A 1,067-nucleotide genomic window follows, 5' to 3' on the forward strand; every position below is an offset into this window, starting at 1 on the left:
CCCCCCCAGCCACCCCCTCGTCCCCCAGGACCCCCCCAAAGCCCCTCAGGGGGTCTCCACTCACCCCTTCGCTCCCTTTCCGGGGTTTTTCAGCCTCTTCTTCCTCCTCTTCCTCTTCCTCCTCCTCCTCCCCCCTCAGCGCCAGGAACTTGTTCTGCTTTTGGGGGGGGGTCCCAGACACGTTGGGGGGGTCTCACCCCCCTAAAGACCCCCCAAAAACCTCCCTCCTCCTCCTCCTCCTCACCTTCCCCCCTTTGGGCTTCGCCTCCTCCTCGGAGCCTTCGGCCTCATCCTCACTGGGAGCTTTGCCCTGGGGGGGGATAAAACCCACCAAAATAAGACCCCCCCCAATTTAGAGACCCCCCAATCCGTGGGTGGGACCCCCCAAATGTCCCTGAGACCCCCCATCACCTTCTGCTTCCCCTTGGCCTTCTCGTTCTTGTGGCCCTTCCTCTTCTTCCTCTCACCCTCCTCTTCCTCCTGCTGCAACCCCGAACAATTCCCAGGTTTTTGGGGGGTTTGGGGGGGTCCCACCCCCCTCCAGGACCCCCGGGGACCTCCAGGGACCCCCCCAAACCTTGTTGTTCTTGCCCTTGGGGGGCCTGGAGCCTTCCTCCCCCCTCTTCTGCTCCTCCTCCTCCTCGTCCTCCTCGCTCTGCTCCCGACTCAGCGCCGCGAACACGTTCCCGCCCTGGGAGGGGGAAAAAAGGGGGGGTTTGGGGACTCCAAAATATCCCCTCGCCCCCCAAACCCCAAAAAATCCCAGTTTTAACCCCCCCAAAACCCCAAATTTCGGGTCTTTTCTTTGATTTCCTCCCCCTTTCCCCGTTTTTGGGGAACCTTGAAGTTCTTCTCTCTCCCTTTGGGGTTCCTCCTCTTATTTTTTTGGGTCTTTTCTCCACGTTTCAGGACCCCCCCCTCCATATTTTGGGGTCCCTCACCTCTATTTTGGGGTCTTTCTCCCGTATTTCAGGGCCCCTTCCTCATATTTTCACCTTTCTCCTCCATATTTTGCACTTGTTCCCTTATTTTGGGGTCCTCCCCCCACATTTTAAGGCTCTTCCCCC

General features: G+C 59.1%; 1 protein-coding gene across 1 annotated transcript; it reads right to left on the reverse strand.

The window, feature by feature from the left end:
* Positions 1-64: 64 nt before the first annotated feature.
* On the reverse strand, positions 65-1,024 carry LOC113979687 (cilia- and flagella-associated protein 251-like; the record flags this gene model as incomplete). Its single annotated transcript, XM_027707000.1, has 5 exons — positions 65-157; positions 245-310; positions 412-485; positions 583-691; positions 996-1,024. Coding segments are annotated over 5 exons (371 nt in total), but the record flags the coding sequence as incomplete, so codon positions are not given.
* Positions 1,025-1,067: the final 43 nt, after the last annotated feature.

Source organism: Neopelma chrysocephalum, unplaced genomic scaffold (assembly GCF_003984885.1).
Source record: "Neopelma chrysocephalum unplaced genomic scaffold, ASM398488v2 Primary Assembly neopelma1_87482, whole genome shotgun sequence".
NCBI classification, from domain to species: Eukaryota; Metazoa; Chordata; class Aves; order Passeriformes; family Pipridae; genus Neopelma; species Neopelma chrysocephalum.